General features: G+C 39.9%; 1 protein-coding gene across 1 annotated transcript; it reads right to left on the reverse strand.

Annotated features, from left to right (window-relative positions):
* Positions 1–191: 191 nt before the first annotated feature.
* On the reverse strand, positions 192–22,492 carry LOC136496301 (DExH-box ATP-dependent RNA helicase DExH7, chloroplastic-like). Its single transcript, XM_066491948.1, has 35 exons — positions 22,079–22,492; positions 21,860–21,968; positions 21,141–21,340; positions 20,126–20,225; positions 19,604–19,977; positions 19,273–19,491; positions 18,921–19,032; positions 18,621–18,830; positions 18,101–18,180; positions 17,866–17,988; positions 16,303–16,389; positions 15,900–16,000; positions 15,618–15,675; positions 15,335–15,400; positions 15,153–15,235; positions 14,794–14,977; positions 13,816–13,974; positions 13,626–13,727; positions 13,388–13,540; positions 13,216–13,320; positions 12,108–12,248; positions 11,615–11,704; positions 10,389–10,445; positions 10,161–10,244; positions 8,274–8,372; positions 8,046–8,183; positions 7,792–7,862; positions 5,431–5,500; positions 4,453–4,551; positions 3,471–3,683; positions 2,840–2,932; positions 2,155–2,277; positions 1,842–1,929; positions 1,187–1,287; positions 192–643 (listed from the first exon to the last, which is right to left on the reverse strand). Exons 1-33 carry the CDS (start codon positions 22,376–22,378, stop codon positions 1,855–1,857), a joined length of 4,278 nt encoding a protein of 1,425 aa, XP_066348045.1. The 5' UTR covers positions 22,379–22,492; the 3' UTR covers positions 192–643; positions 1,187–1,287; positions 1,842–1,854.
* Between the last annotated feature and the right edge of the window lie 351 nt (positions 22,493–22,843).

Consider the following 22,843-nt stretch of genomic DNA (forward strand, 5'->3'; position numbering starts at 1 on the left):
TTCTGACCCAGCACGATTCTATTCTATTTATTGATCCACAGTTCTAGAATACGAAGTAACATTCGCCCTATACCTACCGAGCTGTACTACAGTCACCTTTTTACAGTACTGAAAACTTTGGTCATAAGCATGGAAAATTCTCGCGAAATAACAGTGCTTCAGAACGGACAGCACTTTGTACAAGATGCACGTACGGTTGGATTCCAAAATTCTTCAATTGCAATTGTCTCTAGAATGGATCAGTACTATAGGAAATGCAGCAAGTGCAATGCTAAATATCGGGAATCCAAATACAACTCTCATCACCACTAACTAGTATTTGCTATAGTTTCATATATGTATATGGTTTTTCATTTTTCTGTTCAAAGTTTCAGATGGAAAATTGACGGCAATTCAGGCTTTTGAGTTTTATCTGCTCTGTATTTTGATACATGTAAGCTCCAAATTTGGGATAAGGGTATTGCACAATTACTAGATTGACGCAAACTTCTTCCATATAAAAACAAGCAACGCATCAATATATAGTAAACCTCCTTTTCCGCTCTGCAGCTTCGACATTAGCAATCAGCCACATTGTGCAATAAGAATGCTGTGCAGACTCAGTGGAACGTGCACATTGGCAGAACCGATATTGATCCAAAGCCTACACAGAATGACAGAACAGAAAATATCAAAATGGCCAAGTTCTAAATCATCTGTTGATGCAACTGAATAGCATCATTATGTCCTAAAAAAGGCCAGCATCTAGATATTAAGCTGTAAATTAGAAACAAGAACAGTAGCTGAAAAGCATATCTTCAAACTTGCAGTAACACTGTTTTCAAATTTTGTTTCAATAGAAACACTGTTAGAGTGGTTCCAGTCTCAACAACGGGTGGCTGTGTGTCCTGTCTTTGGTGGCCTCATTAAGACACCCAATATAACAAATAAAATGGACAAGATGCCAACCCATAATTTCTCATGTTTTTTGAATCATGCAAGAAGAAATCATAAGATCACACGGATGCGTTTACAAAATATTGACCCTCATTGGCCAGTTAAAATTATCTGATCATAATGAATTTACCAAGCAGATGATACCAATAATTATTATTATTTTATTAGTGAGATATGCAGAATGATTCAAGCAGACAATCATACAACTTTCCCTACCAAAGAAAGCTATGGAGCTGCCAACGCTTTGTACCTGGTCGTATGCAACTTAAATCTGGGTCCTTAATGTGCTCCCAAAGTCCTTCGGTTGATTTTGCTACAGTTCCACCTTTGTCTACAATATAATTCGATGACCTAATGTAGAATAACAGAAATTAGGCATTGAAACTACACTGGAAATTGGGAAAATAACAACATATAATCAGTTAAAATGTTAAGCATGCTACGGCCCTATTTGGATACAAGGAGATAATAGTTAGCTGCTAATAATTAGCTCCTTGGATCCAAACAGGTCTAGCTTATAGTTTACCTAATTGTTAGTTGAATACCAAACTAACAACTATTTCACTAGTTGAACAAAACTAGCTAATAACAGCTAATATTAGTCGTGGGCTATTAGCTAGCTAATTATTAGCAGCTAATGGATCCAAACAGGGCCTACATATGATGAATCAAAAAGTTAATCGTGGGAATTGCTAGATTGTTTCTTATTGTTAGATAGATACCATCGGATCATTCTTTTTACATCAAGCCTTAAAAAATTCTTAGGAAACTTTTTCCATAAAAATTCTAGTGATCCGTATTCAAATAGGTGATGATTATTCCATCTGACGATCCAACTTTGCCGCTCCAAGTTCATTTCTCAAAGTGAAGTATAGCTGCAAAAAAATTAATATCAATAGGATTACCATGAATTCATGCTTATCGAGCCTTGTCTTCTTCTAACAATAAATGAATGATGGACCTGACCACTTCATTGTCAACAAAAGTTGCCATCTGAAATAAGACAATCAGATAAGGTAATTAGAAAAGGGGAGTTGCAGCACAGATCTTCTGTGATGTCAAGCAGGTTTTGTACAAAGAAAGCTATACATTTCTATGATACAGTGAACAGAAATTAAGCAACTGCATGCAGAGCTGGGCAAGAGGCGCTGCAGCTGCACACATTTCCATTACATCAGATGGCCATTGCATGTTCAACAACAGGAAAACACACTGTACCTCTGGTTTTCTTGTCAGTTCTTTTAGAACAGCATCAAGAGTTATCCGAAGTTGCTTGAATAAAACAGCGGTCTGTGCAGCAGCAGACAGCCTCAACCATCCATCTATAACAACCACTCCTGTCTGGAACAAAGACAATCAGTTCCATTCTGAAAATTCAGATATCATATATTATATGAACGTATGAGCTTTCCAAGTGCCCCTCCAAATAAGAAAAAAAAGTATATCTGATCCACATAGACCTGGAGTCAAAACAAAATACCTGAAGTATACCCTCTTCTTAATGCAGTCCTGATTTTTCATATATACTTTTCAGTTTTCACATAGATGATAGATAATACAGTTTCTGACTTTTTTTTACTCGAGCACGCAGGACAGTTGTGTGTCATTTCATTGAGTATCATATGTGCAACACTATGCACACAAGCTCAAACGCACCACACGACACACTACAAAAGTAAATTAGAACAATAGCACCACACTACAGCGACCACATATGCAAGAACACGAGGCCCTAGAAACGGCTCACACTGAAGGGTTCCACCACCCTCTACTGTCACCAGAAAAGTCACATGGACAAACTCTTGTCCAAAAGAATCAGAAAATTAAGAGCCTGTCAACTCAAGTGCCTCCTACAGAGATGAATGGGGTCCAGTAGTCTAGTGTTCGATGAGAGGCAAAGTACCTGATGTTGGATTACCATGGAACCACCAAACAAAAGAAGTGAGTACGGGGAAACGACGCTAGTATCACGTAAGAACACCTTCGTCGTCTCAACCTGAAAATAAGGAACAGAGGCAGAAGAATAACAGATGTGTTAACATCTCTTGATAATTTGAATTCATCTTGGTGTGGTGACCACAATCCTATATACTACAATAGGAAGTATATATCCATATGGATTGCCCAAATTGGATAGTACTTGAATAAGCAAATAAATATGGATATGCAAATTCCCTCTGGATCAAGTATACAATCTTATGCATAATCTGGAAGGGAAGGTAACATCTAGATTATTTTCCATTGATAACATCTGACACAAAATCCATACAAATAGAAGACATATCAAATGCATACCAAACTTCTCTAATAAGCAAGTGATAACTGGAGCCCTCGAATACCTATACCCATTTATCAGGAGCATGTACACCTCACATGATGACGGGGGAAAAAGAACACGGAACGAAAGAGGAGGAGGAGGACGGGGGGGTGGGGGGGGGGGGGGGGGGGGGGGGGGGTGGGGGGGGGGACAAAGATACACCTCACTCATGAATAACAATCACCTTGTGGGGACAAAAGGAAAGGCAGGCATATACCTTTTCAAGAAACACCAAAAATGGATATTGAACAGCTTTCAAGCTGTGATTAACAGATGATGGATGTATATGGACTTCTCGCCTTCCATCATACCATCTAGGACGGTCCTTACTGAACAGAACATCAGATGGCTTTCTTCCACCTAGAGCTCCAGGATCAACACCCTCTAGAGATGCTGCAACATTTGGGTATAGACCTGCACACATAACTGACTGCACAACACAAATGGCTTGTAAGAAATTTCTGTACAATTTGCTGGCATCATATCCACCTACAAAGTGAAAAAAACAGAAGTGTGGTATGCATAATGGTGGCACGTTATAATTTTGTTACAGACACCGGCATTGATCTCATTATCCCAGCATCTACGGTTTAGAGACAAGCCATCTACCATCATTAGCCTGTTTAGTTTCTAAATTATTAAGTCAGCAGATTGGTTAGGTGGTTAGCTAAGGTTGACTTTGTTAATGGGTCTGAAGGTGTATCGTGTACTAGGAAGAATTACGAAGGAAAACCACTTTCCTACTCAGACGTGGGCTGAGGCCCCATGACGATCCCTCTCCCTCAACCCTAACAAAATCTACATCACTTTTGAACAAGCAACAATAAAAGATAATTCTACCATCATGGTTACATGGCTAAATATACTTTTGGTACATATCCAAAAGTAGCCAAAAGGGTAAAATATTCCAGGCTCATTCAAACCAAAAACAAGAAATAAAGTCATCCCATAAATTTATTCCTATCTAATGTAAGTGAGCTTTAAATTTGCAATACAACTGCATTCATTTGTAAGTTCTGGTACACTGGACCTGATCACTATTTGCAAAATAAATATGAAGATGTATAGTCATTTGGTCAACAAGACTGCAATACCATTACAGAATCAACATTTTCCAAATTAATCATGTGTCTTTTTTCCTTTAGAAGGTAAACAAAGGGAATGACTAGTTTACAAGGGCTAGCAAATGCTAGTGTTACCTTAATAACTGAGGTGCAGCGAGCATATGTATTGAATGGAAGAGACATATTAGAAAACCAGCTCTCGAGATTATTTTTCCTACTCCCCTCCTTAGGCCTCTGGAAATAGGAAAACCAATTCTCATTTGAAGATTGATTTTGAAGTGTTTCACAACAACAACAACAACAAAGCCTTTAAATCCCAAACTGATGTGTTTCCATTCAGATTAAGAAAAAGTATTTGCAAAAATAGTTACAAAGAGATAAAATGATATATTAATAGAACTGAACTAGCTTAGCACGTCATCGGCTACAAACCTGCCAGTTTCTTTTAATAAGTTACAGTCCCTAAGGTAGTGTAGAGAATTATGGGAAGTAGATTGAACTTAATATCTATAAGGGCCCGTTTGGATCCTTGGAATTGAATTCATTCTAATAATTACAATTTAGGTATAGATTAATTAAGCTAATGTAGTTATATATGGAATATATTTGTATATTTATTGTTAGGCATACAAGGGACATACTTATATGTTGCATTTCTATTGTAGGGAAGTGAGTTGAAGAGTGTGCTATAAGTTGAAGAATAGAATTATAGCATAGTGATCTATAGAATCCATTTCCATCTCCCACCTTATGAATTTGAGATAGCTTTATCTGTGAGCTTGGGAATGTTATGGAATGTCAAATTCCTAGCCAAATAGTCTAATCCATTATGTAGATTTCAATTCCTCCAAAATGAAGGGATCCAAACGGCCCCTAAGTGATTCATGATAAATTAGTGAATCAGTACATGGATAGTAATCTTCTAAAAGTTTGTTTCTTATGTTTTCTGTCTGAGGAGAGGAAGGGAGAGGACAGACTTGCTCTTAACCCATCCCAATAAAAGACACAAATGACCTAAGTGACACCTTTCATTTCAAGAGTTCTGCTAGAGGCCTAAGAGGTACTTTACAGGTTTAGGGGCTTCTAGGTCAATTCTATATTAAATAGACATACCAGACTATCTTTAGGAAGATCTATAAGTCCAATGTCTGCTAACAATGTACCAAACTGAAGACGCATGTCCCTGTAAAAAAAAAATTAACCTGATTAAATACTTGTAATGTATAAATATATCACATGAGAATCTGTTACTTCTACATTTTTTATGGAAAATTTTAACATATTTTCATAACTAATGGTGGCCAGAAGTAGCTGCTGAATCGACTTCATTTGCAATATGAGAGATCTGCGTGTAAGGATAACAACATATAACAAGAAAGAAAATCTACCAATTGCTTCCACAGAATCAGTAGCAACTAGCTACTCAAAATGATATTCCCATAATTAATGGGCTGTTAGCATCTTCTTCTACTCAGGTTCTGCTGAATGGGATTCCAGGCAACTCTATTGTTCACCAGCAAGGCTTGCGTCAGGGTGACCCCCTATCACCTATGTTGTTCATCTTGGTTATGGACGTTCTAGGACACATGGTTTCAAAGGCAGCCAATGAGGGACTCCTGCAGCCCCTCTCCAGGCGGGTTTTGCAGCACAGGATCTCTCTCTATGCCGATGATGTGGTGCTGTTCCTCAGGCCGGAAGCTGGTGACATCAATTTGGTAATGGAAATTCTCAATCTTTTTGGTGATGCTTCGGGGCTTAAAACCAACCTTCAAAAGAGCAGTGTTTTACCCATCAGGTGTGGTGACATGGAGCTGACCACCATCCAGAACCTGTAGCCTTGTGCGGTGTCCGAATTCCCTTGCAAATATTTAGGTTTACCCCTCTCCCTTAAGAAGCTCACTAAGGGGCAGATCCAGCCTATTATTGATAAGATTGCAGATCAGCTGCCAGGTTGGAAGGCGGACCTCATGACTAGGGCTGGAAGAAAAGTGCAGGTACAGTTTGTGCTCACTGGTATGCTAGTGTACCTTGTTATGGCCATAGACTTCCCTCCCTGGGCCATCAAAGCTGTGGACAAACTTAGACGGGGTTTCCTATGGAGGGGAAGAAAGGAAGCAAAAGGGGGTCATTGTCTTGTGGCATGGGGGGCAAGGCGAGCCGTCCACCGGAGCTTGGTGGTTTGGGGATCTCGGACCTGAAATATCTTGGATGGGCGCTGCGGATGCGCTGGGTTTGGCTTCAGAAAACGGAACCCCATAGGCCCTGGGCGAACTTTCCTATCCAGGTGCCTGGATAGGTCCAAGCCTTCTTCAGATTAGCGGTTGTCTCTGAAGTTGGCAATGGGGCAAACACTCTTTTCTGGGATGATAAATGGCTGAATGGACAATCAATTGCAGACCTAGCCCCTCATCTTCTTGCTGGAATACCAAAAAGGATAGTAAATAAACGCACAGTTGAAGAAGCTCTTACTGATCGTGCTTGGGTTCTGGATATCCGAGGTATCATGACAGTGGAAGTAACGGTGGAGTTCCTCAATCTCTGTGATCTCCTTTATGATTTTCAGCTACAGCCGGAGGTTGAAGACGCTCACATTTTGCGTCTTTCTTCTAGTGGTCAGTATTCGGCCAAGTCAGCATATGAGGGTTTTTTCATAGGATCCACTCTTTTTGGCCCATATGAGAGAATCTGGAAATCTTGGGCTCCACCCAAGTGTCGTTTCTTCATGTGGCTGGTCGCACATGACAGGTGTTGGACGGCTGATCGGCTTGCAAGGCGGGGGCTGCCACATCCGGCACAGTGCCCCCTCTGTGATCAAGAGGAGGAAACCATTAACCATCTGCTGGTTTCTTGTGTCTTTGCTCGGCAATTTTGGTTCTATTTGCTCCAGCACTTTGGGATCCAACAATTCTGTCCACAGCCTTCAGATTTGTCTTTTGATGTGTGGTGGGAAAATTCAAGCAATGCTACTGTTGGGTTAACAAGGAAGGGGTTCAACTCTCTTGTGATCTTAGGAGCTTGGACCTTGTGGAACCACCGAAATAGGTGTGTTTTGACGGAGCTACTCCCAGCTTGGGTGATGTTTTGGGTTTTGCTCTAGAAGAGAGTCGGCTTTGGGCTGTGGCGGGGGCTCGGGGGCTATCTTTCTTGGCTTCCCAGCCTCCCCCTCCCCCTATAGCCCTGTAGTCTGGAGGACGTCTAGTCTGGGTCGCCTCTTTGTTTCCACAGGCGCGTTTGTACTTTTATTTTGGAGTGGTGTGGTGTGTGTTGTAACTAGGGTCTCTCCCCTTTTTTTTCTTCTTAATATAATGAAGCGCAGTTCTCCTGCGTTTTCGGAAAAAAAAAGAAAAGAAAAAAAAAGATATTTTAAAAGAAGTTCCTGAGCACATTCATATATCTTCTAACAAATATAGAAAATAAAAATCATTCTTCATATTATATATATATAAAACTGATTTAACTTTTGAGGAAATGAACCTGATCATGTGCATCACAGTATTATTCAAGTAGAATGAATGGCAAAACTGACGAGCAGATTTAGCACCATTCTGAAATTCAAAAACCAGCTTATTAGAAATCCTGCCAGCAGCAGTTTCATAATATAAACTACCTACTACACAAATCATGTACAAGAAAAAATTAGTATAAAGCAATATAATGCTAGATACACACCAAAAGCTACCAAATAATAGAAAAGGTGTATTATAACAAAAAAAAAAGTAGTTTATGACCTGTAGCAGTATCCGGGACCATTTGTCGTATGCAATTACCATTAGCAGGTGATCTGATTGTTTATTATCTGTTACAGAAGTAGATCCATAGAGGTTCTCATTCAATAATGTGGCTTTTGCTTTCTCCACATTTTGCTTCTGTAGTATAAATAAAAAGTTCATGAAATGTCAGGGTCTCAGGGCACATCTTGGTTGCATAAATTGTTCATCATTGAAGTCACATAATACCTCATCTTTTGGAGAGAGAAATGGAGATTTATAACTCAGAAAAGCAGCAACAGACAGAATTGGTGATAAACAACCGAAGATAGCACCATAAAGCATCATCTGCAACCGCATATGAAAAACGAATCAGAATATCAGTATGCAAAAAAGAAAAGTTCCATAAAGAATTATAAATTCACAAGAAAATGCATGAAGCAGAAATAGTTAACTACATCTGAGTTTTAAGAACCCTGAAGTTGCTGCAGATTACATACGAAAGCGCATAAGAGGCCACCATATATGGTGGTGGTGGTGGTGTCTGTGGGGGGAGGGGGAGGGGGTGGGGATGGTAAATTTCATATAACTGTATATATATGAAAAAGGGTGTTGCCTACAGAAATCAAAGTGAAATAGACCTGTTGAAAAGCCTGATCTCGATAAGTAACTTTAGCATTTCTTCACCAAGGCTAAATTCAGGCAAGGATCTACTGGTAAATAAGCAGGCCATCAGCCTAAACCAAAGCACAGTCTTGAGTTTAAGCAGTGTTTAAGCAGTTCAGTTGTGTTCAAACTGAGCTCAAGTTTACGTTATCATATGCAATTCATAATTGTGAAAGATGCATGTGTTTTATTGTTAGCGAGCTCACTTCAGACAAGCTCAAACTCCGAACATGAGCTTACTCAAGCTTGGATCTTTGACAGAGTAATGTGAATTCTTGTACAGAAGACAATGCACAGGAAAGGGGCCAAGGGGGGAAATAAGGTAATATGCACAGAGCATTCAAGAGATGTGTCGTGTGACAGAATCAGGTAGTTTCACCGAAATTTCAAATTGCCCATTTTCCTTGAAAGTATTTCCAGGAGTAGAGCCAGGAGGATTTTATCAACAGAGCAATGTAGTGAAGAGTCCGCACACAGCCGTTCACAGCAGGCTGCAGGCGGGAATCCACACTGGCGGCAGCCGCAGGCGGGAGCCCACACGACCGGGAAAAAGGAAGGGAGGGAAAAAAAGAAGAAAAAGGAATTGCTCACCGGCTGACGGCGACGGCAGCCAGGTGAGGACTGATCCTAACCCTAGAGCTTTGGTACCATGTTAGGAATAGCAACTCAGCTCTATTGCAATGCCCAAAGGGCCACATGCGAAGAGTAGAAAGTGCAGATAGCACCCTACACTAATGTCCAAATACATACACAATATATACTTCTAACACAGATTACCAGATTTCTCACCCTTCCCAGATGATGAGATTCATTGAATGGTGGATAAAGATCATTTCTTCCTTCCCCCAAGGACTTCAAGCATGGCTTGAATTCGCTGATTACCCTCGGTGCTTGGATTAGGAAACATTACAATTGTGTGTGTAATGGAGCTGTTCCCAACATACAGTTTGTGTTTAGGAATATCCTTGAAGAGGTTCTGTCATGGCAAGTGGGCTGGTCCTGGCCCTGATTTGTTCAGATTTGTTAGCATATAGAATTGATTTGTTACTTTCCTTAGATAAGATTTATTTGACATGTTTGTCAGGTGCCTAGCCTATAAAGGCCATGAGGCATATGTTGGGCAAGTAGAAATAGATCTAAGCAGCAGCTGAGAGCCTCCATAGGGAGGGCAAGTTAGCCGATCTATCTGCTGTTCTTGTATCCCATTCCCCAATCAATCTACTACAACAGGCTCAGCTTTGGTGCATTGCTGGCGCCAAGGGGCTAGCCTGATTAGAGGTAGCAGCCAGTAGAATATTGGATTAGATGTCATCGCATCGTGTTCTTTGAAGAAACAGGCACGAATGTAACTCTCTAATACGTGCAGCTGTGCATGGGGTGTGCCATGTGTTTTTGGGTGTGTTGTTGTACTTGCAGCTCTCCTACGTATTCGAGAAATAAAAGGGTGAGTAAACTATATTTTAGCCGCACCTTTCCAATCAAAACATCAACAGGCAGTTTTGCCAGATGATACCCAAGAGGTGACAACTCTTCATGTCCTTCAAATGCTCCGACCTAGACAAAACAATAGCAGCATAGCCATAGAGTTTGCTTGAGAACAGAGAACTAACGAAAGAAAAGCCAAGATTGCGATGCATACTTATGCTTCTCACAATGCATTCATGTATAATGGGTTAATAAACAGAAAGAGAACACAACCTTGTATAACAAGTCAACTGCAGAGGAAATAGCTTCTTCATTAGGGGGCTCTACTGCCTGGAGCAAAACAAGATAATATGTGATAACAAGGAATGACATGTATAACAACAGAACTAAAATAAATATAGCTACTACTAAGTACGTCACAACAGACTCTACAAAAAGGTGCACATGAACTCAACCTTTCTTGCAAAAGTTTTTTTGAACATTAAATACAGCAGGGGAGCCCTTATTTGTTTGCTTTAGTGATGGATGAGGTCACAAGGGACATACAAGGGGACATCCCTTGGTGTATGCTTTTCGCGGACGATGTAGTGCTAGTTGATGAAAGCCGGACAGGAGTGAATCAGAAACTGGAGTTATGGCGGGAGACTTTGGAGTCCAAAGGTTTTAGACTTAGTAGAACTAAAACTGAGTATATGAGATGTGACTTCGGCACTACTACTCGGGAGGAGGAAGATGTTGGTTTGGAAGGTCAAGTAGTGCCTAGGAATGATACCTTTCGATATTTAGGATCAATGCTACAGAGGGACGGGGATATTGATGAAGATGTTAGCCATAGAATCAAAGCAGGGTGGATGAAGTGGCGGCAAGCGTCTGGTGTCCTATGTGACAAAAGGGTACCACAGAAGCTAAAAGGCAAGTTTTATAGGACGGCGATTAGACCTGCTATGTTGTATGGTGCAGAATGTTGGCCTACGAAAAGACGACATATTCAACAGCTAAGTGTCGCGGAAATGCGTATGTTGCGTTGGATTTGCGGTCATACAAGAAGGGATCGAGTTCGGAACGATGATATACGTGAGAGATTAGGGGCAGCACCAATTGAAGAAAAGCTTGTCCAACACCGGTTGAGATGGTTTGGACATGTGCAACGGAGACCTCCAGATGCACCGGTGCGTAGTGGAATCCTAAGTCAGGATAGTAACGTGAAGAGAGGCAGAGGAAGACCGAAGTTGACTTGGGTAGAGGCAATAAAAGGAGACTTGAAAGGATGGAATATACCCAAAGACTTAGCCTTAGATAGGAGTGCTTGGAAGACAGCTATTCACGTGCCTGAACCTTGACTGCTTCTGTTGGGTTTCAACTCTAGCCTACCCCAACTTGTTTGGGACTTAAAGGCTTTGTTGTTGTTGTTGTTGTTGTTGTAAATACAGCAGGGGAGGCCCCCACTGTAGAATGTGATGAGATCAAAAGCAAATGGTGAAAAGCAGAGGGAAATGTACCTTTAGCAGGAAGGATTTGATGTCACCAAGATGAAGTGATTTTATTTGCAGGCACAGCTCAGTCAAAGGCATCCGTAGCATCTCAGGCACCTACAAGCATGTAGAGTGAACATAAATTCCCAAAGACTATATGTGCTATTTATGAAAATCTTGATAGCCTTGGCCAATGATATTAACTAGCTCATTTGTGTCATAGAAAAGCATATTTTTCATATCTTGCAAATTACTACTATAACCATATGCAGAGAATGTGGGTTTGCAAATTGCAATCGATTGGTATAACTGCCCTAAAAGAGTTTGATTGATATATTGGAGATGGATTAGCAGGGTGAGATAGCAAACAAGGAAACGGAAAAGCTTATAAGAACAAAAAAATTACCATATAATGAATACTGAAAAGGTCAAGGTGCCATGAAAGATAACTGGCATATATGAGTGGCAGAATAAGGGAACATTAGGAAAATATATATATATAACTAATGCCAGTGGTAACCTGAAATGGCCGCATGATGTTTTCGAACCGATGCCTTGTATACAAACAGAAACATAAACCAGGCTTCACACGACCAGCCCTACCCCGTCTCTGTTTTGCATTTGCACGAGAAATCCAATCTTCAACTATGCTTGACATTTTCTGCAAAGATAAAATAAAGCAACCAATAACAGACTTTATATTATATCTAAAATCAATGCTGATTATTGCAACTTCTAAGATTATATTGTTTCATAACTTACATTATGTCAACAGATGCATAAGGAAGTAACAAGAGCTCATGCACAAAAACTAGAACTGTCAAACTATGTAAACAATCATATTGAGCACCATGTGCATTTTACTTTGGGGCTCTTGGATAATGAATATAAAAGTCCAAGTGTGCAACCAAAACATGAGCTGAACACAATGTAGTACGCATGGTAGAAGACTATAACTATGAATTCCACTATTAGTGTCAAGGCACCAAGCACTAGCCCATGTGTTCATTTACAACTTCTTTTCTATAGTGGGCCTATGTTGTTTTTATGGAAGTGTAATACAAGAAGCAAAATCTATTGGTTACAGCTCCAGAAGAACAAATAGAAAATGAAACTCTGGAAGTGCAAGCATCATGAATAAAATGAATGCTGAACAGATGGTTTAGGGACCTGAGGGGAATTTTTGGAGTGTTAGATAGACCAGCTAGTGCTGTGTCTTTATTTAACTCTAATATATCAGCCAGAGTCACCGGTAACATTAAACGGCGTTGCATTCCTGGTCCCAGGAACAATCTTGTCCCTGACTCGTAAAAACATTTCTCAAGTAACACAGGAACTTGGCGACATAGGAATTGGGATCACCTTGTATTTTTTTCGTACAAACTACTGAAGGACTCACCCCAAATGCTTTAATATCTAACCCGTAAAACATTGTTTCAGCAAACAATGTTAACCACAGCGTTATCATGGACAAATTTGCCAAGTGCTCTTTCAGTAAATCTGAATTGCACCATTCGTCAAATGAACCATAAAAACTTCTAGAATATAGAAATCCATAGGAAAAGATTACGCAAATTATAAATCCTGTCATTTTCCAAAATTATAGGTAAAAATAAGAGAAAACTGACCTTGCGTGGATTATAACGGTTCTCCTTGTGCTTTCCAGTATCAACTACATATATTACATCATCAATTGTAATGCTGGTCTCTGCTATGTCTGTGGCAATAATAACCTGCAACACAACATGAAGTAAGATGCAGTAGGTGTCAGCCTGTGAGGACAGGAGTGGGCATAATCACCTTGCGGAAGTTATCTGGTGGAGACTGGAACACTTTCCTTTGATCAGAGGGTCCAAGTAGTGAATGTAAAGGAAGGATCCAATCAGATGATGCCCCTCCAAATCTAACTGAAGCAGATAATCTATCAATCAACAAGTCAATCTCTGCAACTCCCTGTAGCAGCATCAATGGAAGAAAAGAACTAAGATATATATTAGCAAACAAAGCAAAAGCTGATGCGGTGTCATCATAAACTTACAGGAAGAAAAACAAGAATAGCACCAGGAGGACAGTTCTCATCAATATAGCATATCAAGTCATCCAATAGATCGAAATCAATCACATCTTCATTCAAGCGTTTCTGTGTTAACAACAGAAGATTCAGTCAGAACAAAAACATTATTAGAGAAGAAGGATGCCATACATATGGATCAAACAATGAAACTCACTAGATTTTGGTTGGTTCTCTCATTATATGACTTATAGTAATCGGAAATATAATGAGGGTTAATATAGCCTTCGGAAAGCGTTGACTCATCGCCCCATGAGGATAAGACAAGGTTCCTTTTTCCTCGACGGTTATTCACTGAGCTGCTAGCATGCTTCCACTGGAGCAGAATCAAACAGATTAAAGGTAAGTATAGCATTGATGATCAGAGACACAATAAATGCCTGTTGGCACAGCTCAGCTCCAAGATTTTTTTTAAGCTACATCCCTAGCTCCAGAGATTCTTGGGGCTGGAGCTGTGGGCACACAGAACGTATTTGGTTGAACAATTTAGTTTTTTTCTCAAACACGCAGGAGAGCTGCGTATCTTTGTATTAAGAAGAAAGTTGAACGATTTAGTTATTACTTTGGATGAAAAACATGTGATTAAACCACTTCATTTTATCCTATAAACTACAAATCCTGCATGGACCTCAGAGATGAAACTGTGCCAAACAGGGCCTAGTATAATGGATGTCAACTGGTTAGCTCTTAGGATAAGAAGGGCAGCGACAGAACATACCATTGTGAAAAAAACATAACATACTCTTTCCCCTAAGATAGCACTACGTATCAAACAGGGAAACCCCAACTTAACTATAACTTTATTGGAAAAGAAGTTGCAGGACCAACAAGATTTTTCATACTTTTGTAATATAAGTGTATAGATAGAACTGTTAGATATGTATATATCTAGGGGTCTAATTGTATATAGCTTCTTGTAACTGAAGTCACTTGTTTCGCTATTCTCTACAAGAACACAGAGGAAGAATATAATGAGCAATAGGGACATATACGCAATAGGGACATATACAAGATTTAGCTATCCAAATGAAAGTGAAACAGTAATAAGCACAGGGCTCCAACTAATGAAGAATGTGTACTCTATCTATTGTGAGCTGTCCTGTGTATTTGAGAAAAAGAATTGGGAATATGAAACCTTTTCCCCATGCTGTGCGAAGTATGCTCCTGACGCAGGAGAATCCAATGCAAGACAGTACTCCATTTTCTCATAAACATCCTCAAGGAAGTGAGTTGACACTGGATGTGTTCTTCCTTCAACACTAATCACGGGGCATTCTCCAAAATATCGTGCAAATAGGCTTGAATCAACCGTCGCAGACCTAATTAATGATTATAAACAGAATGGGAATAAAACAAGATTAGAAGGGCAAAACAGTAAGAAACACAACAACAACAACAACAAAGCCTTTAAGTCCCAAACAAGTTGGGGTAGGCTAAGAAAGTGAATGCAAAATTTATATAAGTAGTAAAAATATTAAACGGGAAGAATTTTACATGAGAATCACTTTCAACTTCCTTCCTTGTTGATTGGAGCGTTTCTCAACGAGATTCTTAAGAACAATAAGCAGGAAGTCACTCTGAAGGGAGAAATAAAGATCATTCAAGTACCTCATCCAGCATAGGAACATATTAGACGTTTTGTAACATGAAAACGGATAAAACACATGAATACATACCAAAATTGTACGTTCATGTACTTCATCTACAACAACATGAGTAACATCACTTAAGTCTCTGTTTCCCTGAAACATATAGCATGGATAACAAATCATATTTTAGCAATTATTAAGGCATGATCCGAAATTGGATCCCTTCTTTTCATTAGCTGAAAGGCTTATATAGAGGAAAGGCAGCTTCACTTTAACCATATCAGACCAATGAAAAACTGATATCACCTTTATATGTGATTTAAAAAATGCATCAAATGTTAACTATTATGCATATGAAGGCACTACTTACAGACAGTTTTCTAAGAAGGATACCAGTAGTACAGAACAAAAGCTTTGTCCTCTCATTCCTAAAACAATAGAAAACATTAGACATGGGTAAGCCCCTACTGTGGTATATATATTAGATATAAACCTTAAAGGAAAAGAGGTAAAAATAACAAGGAAAATCCCAGGGGGTAGCACTCAAGAGTTTACACCCAAGAGAAAAATATCAGAGATATTATATACAAAAGAAGTTATTATGCTTATAAAGCCTGTGCATAGAACCTGTGCATATGAGAAAGAAACAAACCGTGCACTGTCAAGACGAACTTGATATCCGACCAGTGAATCATTCGATCCAGGTGACGATTCACACCTTTCGTCAGATACTCTTTCGGCCACAGAAATAGCCTATACACGTAGACCAATCCAAGTTATATTTGACTATATCTGTTTGATCAAATAAAGGTATGGGGTGGTTTGTGATCATGTAAAAAGTAAAGTTTGAAGCTTTAGCAAATATGGAAAGAGTGATCACCACAACAAATGGTCTCCTGATAATGCAATATTTCAAAAGTTGCAATGTGAGATGCAATATATAGCATTGCAAGTGATTTCATTAATAAGGCATGCAACTTTCGCATAATACCATTATTAATTTTATGACGATGATCTCCTGAAAGAAAAGATAAAGAACTGGACTGTGATCATACCGCTATCCGCCGGGGCTGTGTGCAAACTATATTGCAAGAACCTCCAAGTTCAGATTCAATCATGTCATCCAAAATAAACTGTGGCACCTGCAAAGAGGAGAACAGAGACAATAATGCATATATCACAAAACAAAAATAAAATCCGTTTGATTCAAAAATGGATATTTACAATGATATTAGTTGGTTAGCAGTGTTAAGTGTTAACTCTACCATTCCAAAAAAAAAAAAAAAAAGCGCCAGCCACTGCTAATGGCTTAAGGCCGGTTACCAGCCTTACTGGTTCAGTTTATGTTTATCCTAACTTTGACACAGAAGATTCAATAGCCTGGTGGGGACAATGTGCACTTGCAAAGCAGAGGCTGAAGGTTGAGCTCCCTCCAACTTGTGATTGCAAATTAACCATTTGAAAGCTTGGGATATACCTAGATATCTATGTTTGAATAGGAGTGCTTGGAAAGCAGCTATTGAAGTGCCTGAACCGTGACTTGGGGCTCTTGGTGGGTTTCAACTCTAACCTACCCCAACTTGCTTGGGACTAAAAGGCTATGTTGTTGTTGTTGTTGAAGTGGGGCCTGCAGGGCTGCGTGTAATTGTTGTGCCTTGGAAGAAATATTGAATAGCTATGTGAGAACAGAATCCACGACCAGAACCTTGCCCAGGCAGTGGCGGATCCAAAGGGGGGGCTGGGGGGGCTCCAGCCCCCCCTAATGTCTTGATTTCAAGCCTAATCACTGTAGCAAAAGCTTAATTTCACCATTAAATCTTCATGCAAATCAACATCTCCATTGTTTTAGCCCCCCCTTATCCCGCATCGTGCATCCGCCACTGTGCCCAGGATAGACAAGAGGGTAATGGCTGTGGTAGCTAATGCATCGTGTTGTCATCTCTGACTTCTGCATTAGAGACCAAAATTCAAATGAAACCATTTTTTTCTTTTTGCCAGTTTATACAGCTATCAAGTCCCACAGGTAACTGCAGGTACCATAACACAATCCCAAAGGTAAAAAATGGTATAAATGGCACGTCCATATCATGACCTCATGAGTATAAAACTTTGTGCTGGATGTATAAACAATATACATCCATGCTTATTACAACAAGCTTGTTCAACACATCACGTATAATTGCTTTAGAGGGAAAAGTATCAATTTTGGCAAATAAGTGGAACTTCAGAGAAACATATCCAAGACACTGCTAGTTTGAGAGAGAGAGAAAGAGGATGTCACTCTTAGACTTAAAACAGGCAATGGAAAGAAATGAAACGGCAATGAACAAAAATATTGGGACTGCATGACTGCATATGCCATAATCATGTACCCCTCCTTATGATTCAACAATAATTTGAAAAAAAAAATATTCCAAAGAAGACATACAAGACTGAAACAAATTGTCTATATAATGTACTAATCTACAGCAGAGATATGGTTTTATGATATGATGCACAAGATGCCTTCCACTCAGAATAGTCATTTTGTAATGACAATTGACATTCAAGAAGGAAACCATTGCCACAGAGCATAACAATAGTGGGGAAGAACTCAAATAGAATGGTATCACAGGTACCTGAGTTGTTTTCCCACATCCAGTTTCTCCACTAACAACAACTACATCGTTCTCTTTCAGCAACTGTAGGAAGTGTTGTTTCTGTCTAGCTATTGGTAGAGAAGCTCTTGCTTCCAGCATTTTCTAAATTCAAGGCAAAAACAAAAAATCATTAGTATAACAATACAAAAGAAGCAGTGCTTAATTCTAAACAAAAAAAAAAATACTGTTATTAGATTGCAAATCCATTGCTTACCAAGTAATTTGGTAGCTTCCTTTTATCTTCCAACTGCTTTTTCAAAATTGCACTCTCTGCATGCTCTGCTGATTTCAATCCTATTGTGGAAGAAAAACAAATCACATTTTAATTATTAGCCGATAGAAGAAACAAAACTACAAAAATGACAGGAAGCTTTATTCATTTGACCATTTCAATTAGAAGTGGGAATATGAGAAACTGTAAGAATATGATAGGAAATCAAATCTTATAAAATAGAAGACATGAATTTCGATAGACAAATTCACGATTCCAAAAAGTGGCAAGGAAACAGATTCCATATGATAGCAACCTTATTGATGCCCACTGCCCACAAAGTGCAAGGAGATGAAGAAGGTAATGTAATTGTTCAATATGCTACAAAGAAGTAATATGTCTGTCATGAATGACAACCTAGCATGTCTTGGAACTTGGAAGGGGAAAACGATAATCATCCGTAGGCAAGATTGCTTGTGACATTATTCTGAAATATGTAAATGGTCTGAATCTGAAAGCTTACCCATACAACTCATCATGGTAGTCTGTCTCTTCTCATTCATAGATTTGCTGCCTTCAGTATTCACAGAATCCATAGATATGCCATCAGTAGAAGAATTTTCTATTTCAGATGAAGGAATTGTATCTGCATCAATATTCAATAACATATCTACAAAGCCAGATCTTCGGCTATCCTCAGTATCCAGCACCCTTGATGTAGACGACAATTCACCTGTTTTATGAAAACGTGCAATTTGTAGCTCAAAGACCATTTATGATGCTCAAGCCATCACATAAGAAAACCTAAACCAATAGTTCCAACCTTCTTGCCATCTTAAAATAAGTGATGAGTATGGCTCAGTAAGCAGTTGGCGTAGTGGAAGGTCAGCAAAGAATTGATATAGAGCAAAAGCTGCAACTCGACTTTGTGCTTCCTGTTCATAAATTCAGTTTAATAATGGTACTTCAGATAAGAAGAATAAGATAATATTCTATTGTGATTTGTTATGAACTGATATCTGTGTATTCATTCGAGAGAAAAATATCTCAGTGTATCATGTACGTATAATAATAATTATTATCATGGAGAGAAGTTGCATATCAGAATAATAATTAGCTGACCTAAAGTATTTGTAAGAAGCGTTATCATACAAAGTAACAGAAAAAGTTGTAACCTGAACAAATCCATATTCTTCGTCTAGTTCAGGTAACTGGATTTTCGTCAAGCCTCCAGCCTTCCGACTCTTACCACGGCCAGTAGCTCCCCGCAACACATCAACAGAATATACAAATTTACCATCCCTCTCAGATATTTTATTATACTTTGGAGCTTCCCAACCAAGCTTTTGACAAAACTTTTGTAGAACAGCTTTCGGCATTTTACCAGAATCTCCCTGTAGTTGAGCAAACGAAAAGAACGGTTAGAAAATAGTGCATAGCAGAAGCACAAATCAAACATGAAACATGTCCCATCAATATGAAGAAAAAGTAAAAAGGCACTTGGACCTTCTTCCATATATCATCTATGTTTCCAAGAAGATGGCCATAACCATCATGTGATAATTTCTCTATTTGTTGCTGTTTCAAGATTTCTGGAGCCACTGCCTCCCAAGCAGATGAGTCTTCAAAGAACATGTTATCAAGCTCTACCACCTCTTCATCTACCTCCTTTGTACAAGTTTTATCGATATCCTTAGGAATTGCCTTTTTCAAATCAGATCCTTCATCAATATTGCCTAGACTCTCAGATCTTTTCTCACTTGCCTCTAAATCATTTTGAACACCCTCGACATTTGCAGTTTCAGAATTTGAAGATACAGAATTGGCAGAATGGCTTATTTGTTCCTTCAAGCTTCCATGCTTGGAATTCTTTTTTGTGGCTGTAAAGTGTGGGAGGGAATCATATCAGTGTTAACTATCGACTACGTAAACTTCCAAAAACTTGTCAGGGCCGTGTAAGTAAAAACTAGTAGACAACATATGTCATAGTTACAGCATGAATGCCAATAATACAATAAGCAGAGTTACCCTTGCTCTTCCGCCTACTTGGCTTTGCTTCGACAACTTCAAAACTTTGTAAGCAGTGATCTTCCCATGTGGAGGAATCATTGGAATTTGCATCATCCTCCTAACAACAGTGATATCCAAAATAAAAATTATACCAAGAAACATGATATTAAAAGAAAGGAAAAGGAATAACAGTTAACAGAAAGACTTGATAGAGGAAGAAAGTGGTGGAGGAATCATTTAATTGATTGTGAAATTGTATGCATAGGATATTCCGATGTTGGGTACATGCAATGCCAGTATCAGTCGTACATTTATAATATATTGCTATAATCCCTCATATACATCGATACCATTCTAAGTGAAAGGTGTCATGTTTTTCATAATTTTCCCATTCATGTGTAAAAAGATCATTTAGATTAACCACAAGAAAATAGCATTAGTAGATGTATCATCACAAGGACTTACATTCTATTACATAATGTTTACTGGTATGGAGTTATTACAAGTAATAGTCAAAGCTACACATTGGAGTTATCGCTCGCTGGTGTCCCTAGCTTGGAACTTGGAAAAACTCATATGCTTTCTTTATAAGCAGGGTATTACCTCGTTCTACAAAAAACTACACATTGGAGACCATGTCAACATCTAAAACTGCAGTGAGGATAGTTAACAGATTGAAACAAAAGATAAACCATGAGTGAAAGAGATAAGAAAAGACTTAAATTGTTGAGAAACATAGTTCTCAGTGAACAATAGTTACCAAATTGTATAACCATTTTTTCAAACAGTACAAAACATTGTGCTACTTAGATTAGCACAACAAATCAATTATCTGTCTTCTAAACTGTAAGTTGCATAAGTTAGTATCCATGGGAAGTTCAGTACAACCTGAGAGAAGTATAACAGAACGATACAATTGCAGACTAAGCAAGCAGACAAAAAACATAACATTAACAAAATCCAATGGCTGTTCAAAGAGTACTAAGAGATGATTCGATTCAAGTGATAAATTTACTTGTTCATTCATCTATACCTCCTCTTGCTGTTCCATGTATTGACGAATCCATGCAGCTTGCGACGATCGCCCATCATCCAGTGACACATTCTCATCTCTCCGCCCACCGATTCTAACTTCCAACCCCTCAGTGCTCACCTTCACCTCCTCAGGTTCACGACTCTGTGGCACCCAATTGTCCTTAGCTGTGGACAGTACTTTAACAGAACCTTCAGCTCCTACAACACATACAAACAATGCAATCATTACATGATTCTAGCATGAAAGGGCAACGCCTAATTAATCAACCAATCAGCGCCTCTGAAGATGAAGCTTAAGGTATAGTCGTATAGACTACATAATGGAGCCACACCAAGGAAAGGAGCATCGAACAGAACATAAATATAGAAGACAAACAGAGGAAGGAAGCGAATCTTCCTCCTCCCTATTGAGATCCTCTTCCTCTTATTATCCCTGTGATTGCTCACATGGTTCAGGTTGATGTCACTGGTGGCCACGAGTGTGACAGCCACTTCATCACAGATAAAAAAAAAAGTAAATCACAGAATGCAGGCAAATGATCAATGATATAAAATCCGTTCTATGTACACATGTAGGAGAAAAGTCACACATCGCAAATTCATGTTAAAGAGCACCCAAGTAGACTGATGAGAACACAAGCACACGCACAGAGAAATGTGTGTACACATGTTGAACCATTCATCGCCTATAAACCTTAAACCCTTGAAATTTCATACCTGCGAGAGAGGTGGTGCTGGTGCCAGCGCTGGAGAACTTGAGGGGGAGCTCATCGCCAGGCAGATTAAAGCATAGCCAGTCCAACGCCGATTCAAACGTCGCCGAATCCTACCTCAGAAAAAAACAAGACACAAAAGGAAAATCATCAGCTCATAGCCAATACGAACATACGGTCACATCATTGCCGTGAGGTTCTAGGAACGCTCGAGGATACGAACGGGTATCGCGGAGAGCGCCTGCTCGATTTGCGCGGAGGAGAAGCCCTCGAGAGCGAGCTTGTCATACACGCCACGCAGCCGCCGCGCCTTCTGCTCCCTCGACTCGCCGCGGGCTTCCGGGCCGTCGGCAGGTGCCGGGGAGGGGGTGGATGCTGCGGAGGAGTTAAGGAGGAGGAGGCGGAGGCGGCGCTCGTTCTCCGACGAGATCTGGAGGCGCGGCGCGGCGGTGGCTGCGGATGAGGAGGAGGACTTGGGCTTCTGCTTCTGCTTCGAGGCCGGCTGCTTCTTCTTCGGCGCCATTTGGCCACAGCCGTGCGGAGTGCGGGCGAATGGGCGATCGTCTCCGGCGACGGCGGGCTTTCGGAATTCCGCAACTGCGGAGTACTTGGGGTACGGAAACGGTGACGAGCAGCAGTTCCCGTTCTGGTTGCTGATATACGTTGGGACCCACGTGTAAAGCCCTCTCACAGGAATCAGGAGTCAGGTTGGCCGATTTTTTTTTTTAGCCCCTTTTTTTTAAGTTTTTCACGTATATGCTCGTGCAGGTATGCTTTTAAAATCTAAATTTTTAGCTCGGCGCTATCGTTGGAGCTGCTGAACTTACACGTCTCGGCATCATAGATTTTGACGCTTAGGTTTTGTGATCGACGCAGACGTGGTAGTGACTTGGCAGGCACCTTGGCACCATAGATCTTGGCGCTGAGCTTGGTGCCGAGCTTGGCGCCGAGCTTGGTGCCGAGCTTGGCGCCTGTCTTACGTATGGGA

The sequence above is a fragment of the Miscanthus floridulus genome, chromosome 12 (genome assembly GCF_019320115.1).
Source record: "Miscanthus floridulus cultivar M001 chromosome 12, ASM1932011v1, whole genome shotgun sequence".
NCBI lineage: Eukaryota > Viridiplantae > Streptophyta > Magnoliopsida > Poales > Poaceae > Miscanthus > Miscanthus floridulus.

Coding starts and splice junctions, on each gene's coding strand:
- LOC136496301 (XM_066491948.1), bottom strand. CDS start 22,378: ATGGCGCCGAAGAAGAAGCAGCCGGCCTCGAAGCAGAAGCAGAAGCCC. Junction 21,969..22,078: donor AGGCGCTCTCCGCGATACCC/GTTCGTATCCTC, acceptor TTTCTGAGGTAG/GATTCGGCGACGTTTGAATC. Junction 8,373..10,160: donor TTGATGTTTTGATTGGAAAG/GTGCGGCTAAAA, acceptor ATGCGGTTGCAG/ATGATGCTTTATGGTGCTAT.